The sequence below is a fragment of the Halyomorpha halys genome, unplaced genomic scaffold, assembly GCF_000696795.3.
Source record: "Halyomorpha halys isolate HHAL.00 unplaced genomic scaffold, Hhal_1.1 Scaffold1839.1, whole genome shotgun sequence".
Classification (NCBI taxonomy): Eukaryota; Metazoa; Arthropoda; class Insecta; order Hemiptera; family Pentatomidae; genus Halyomorpha; species Halyomorpha halys.
The window spans coordinates 11,395-14,506 of NW_027115742.1; the positions used below are offsets into that span (position 1 = coordinate 11,395).

General features: G+C 33.0%; 1 protein-coding gene across 1 annotated transcript in view; it reads left to right on the forward strand.

Moving 5' to 3' along the window:
* LOC106690720 (uncharacterized) overlaps positions 1–3,112 on the forward strand; it is a 28,131-nt gene that overhangs the window by 6,691 nt on the left and 18,328 nt on the right. The window contains exon 3 of the mRNA XM_067052752.1: positions 2,675–2,993. Coding sequence (XP_066908853.1) covers positions 2,675–2,993 — 319 coding nt within the window. The remainder of the gene's footprint in view (positions 1–2,674; positions 2,994–3,112) is intronic.

Sequence of the window (3,112 nt, forward strand, 5' to 3'; positions counted from 1 at the left end):
GTCTTGTTTTGTTTTTAGCCCTGAAGAAGGCTAGAAACTCTAGCCGAAACGTCGGCACATTAAAATAAGTTAATCATACTTATTTGTGTTTTTCATTGACCGCACCCCCAACCATCTTCTCCTCATTTATCATCCACGGTCAACTATCTCTCATAATTAATTAGAAATTAGACATAATTTTTGGAAAATTTCAATGGAATATCTCAGTGTAGCAATTAAACTCTTGCCAATTCATGTTCGTTTAAATTAAGTCTTGTGCGAATAATTTCATTTAGCATTGCCTTGTACCCAAAGGTTTGGTGCCTTGTATGAATACGTTTATGGTTCACTCACTGTCCTCTGTTTGACCGTGCGTTTTAATTTCGAGACTTAGTTTATGGCACTTTCTCTAATTAGTTTAAAATCCAAACTGACTACGGTTTCAATTATTCTCCTACGTAAAGAATTAGATAATTGAGCGGGCTCAAATTTACTTTTTTTGTTACGTCAAAAAAATCCATTAGTCAAATTCCAAACACATATCCAATGTCGTTCTGCTACTATTGCAGTGGAACAAGCAGCCTGTCTTAATACTTAAGGTTTAAACACTTTCAACTGCATTTCATACGAATGTTAATGTTTACATCTCATTACATTTACTAAAGTGGTTGCAACACACATTAATTTATATATTATAACCTAAATAACTCATAAGAATGAATATCTCCAAAATAAAGCGCTAACGGACGTACCTTCATAGGGAATCCTTTTCTTGTTTTGATATTCATAATCCATATTTTCAGGTTGGACAGTAGACTCTGAAGGACCCTGTATCTTACTGATAACACTGTTTATTAGATCCTTGTTCCCTATGGAACTTCATGTCCATCCAGATCCAAATGAATTCAAATTAATTTTCTAATATTCAACTAAAAGTTGGAAATAGACAGATTTTGTTTTTTATATTCAACAGAAATATTATTTTATCTCTGGTTATATTGTAATTAGATAATCAATTCTTGAAATCTATTCCAAAGCTAAAGTATGAACATTATTAAATATTTGTCTTAAGTAGCATATTTAATTTTTTACTTAAAAAAGTGCCATAATGATTTAATATTATTTCATAATTGATGTTTTTTTCCTTTCTATTCCAAGGTCCTGTGGCCCAACTTTTATTTTCTGTTTGTCATTTTGAAGGGACTAGCCCCAGAATAAATAAAAAATGACATCCATACAGGTCGGGATTTTAATATGATTCGATAAAGGCTCTTTGTGAAATCATTATCAGGCATCTGAGCAGGGGGGCCCTTATCTCGTTATTACTGTTTTCAGTTTAAGTAGCTGCATCATCTCTCTTTATTATTTCATCATCCGTTTATTAGTTACATCAGCTGAATATTTTATAATAGATAAGATCCCAGTAATATTAATTAATTGACAACAAGTAATTAGTCAATTAACGTAGGTAGTATTTTAAATAAAGACACTGAAAAATCGATCTGCAAGAATCAGATTATTTCTTTCTTATCGCTTCTTGATAAGGATTGTATTCTAATTGACTATAATTTTCGATATAGTTTCCAAAGGATCTATGCATTCCCTGATGATAATCCACATTGTCAGATGGATCTTATTACAAAACTCTTTAGCTTAGAGTATTTACAATTTTGATTGTGTACTTCAATATTTTAATAACTGTTATACATCTACCACTCAACCGTAAAAAGAGGACATAGTATTTACGATTGTAAATATTGATTATTAATAATATGTTTGTTTTAATGGGTTTGCTCAGTGCAAAGTAGGCTCCGGCTATGCGCTCCGAAATAATCCCTTAAGGATCTTAAAGGCGGTAAGTAATCGATTATTTGTCTTGGGGCTGGTTTCAGGATTAATTCTTTTCAACTTTAATTAGGTTTTTGCCCCTATAAACATTTTTAATTTTTAAACATGAGGTTTTTATAATTAACAAGGGTCCTTTGTCATTTCTGGTCTATGATAATGGTTCTTCCAAATTAATCAGGAGCCTGTAGAGAAGGGTAGAGCCCCCTTTTAGATTGTGGCAGCTCTTGTCAACGAGCCTGAATTGAAATATTCCTTTTATTTAATACATATTTAATTAAATAAAATAAAGCCTTTCACTTTTCATCTGATCCAGTTTAATTTCTCGACCACGCTTAGAGAAGATCCACTTTTAGAATACAAAATTAAAAGCATGCGGTTGCTTGCAATGTTTTGCGTTGTTTTAATAAGATTATTTATAAATAAATGTAATAGACTCTCTTTATTGAATTTCGATTAGTTGACAATGACCAAGGCGATAATAAAATTAATCCTCATTGCTCTGCTATAGGTTTGATTCATTTAACCTAATACAAAATATACCAAACCTCTCATAACCTCCCCTACAGAGGAGGTTACTGCAGTCCCTCAAAAAATATCAACGTGTGGATTTTGGACTGGTGAGAACCTTGTTTTAATCCAGCTAACCTCAAACTTCTCAGAATAATGATTACCGATTCAAACTTTAATAAAAATTTCGGTCATGCAAAGCCATAGATTAATTAGCTTTTTTTATATTCCCTGTTTAATGAACAGTTTGTTGAACCTTGAGGGCTCTTCGTTAATATTATTATTTTATGAATCATAAATTAAAATAAAATTATATTTTTTTTCTTTGTGTTTATTGCAGAAGAGATTTTGTACTTCTTTAAGATCTGCCGAAGCGAAGTCGTATTTTGTGGTGAAGACTATCTAGACAAGGTGAAGGAGGTAGTGTCCCGCTTGGACTGGTCGGTTACCATCATATGTCCAAACCGCCAGGATGGAGTCCTTGACTACTACAAGTGTCTGGAAGAAGGAAACAGTGCCGAAGGGATCGTGCTAGAAGGATGGTGGACTGGAAAGGACCACGCATTATGCATCCTATTCACCAGTGGAACCACTGGATCACCTAAAGGCGTCGTCGTACGGGACGAGGCATTCGCTCACAACAGGCACATGGGAGTCTGGTAACTATGGAATTAATTTCGTTAGGATGATACAACTTGATCCTGCTGATACGGTTCTTATCGAATATTTAAACATTATATAATTTAATCATCTAACATATGTATATATATATTATATA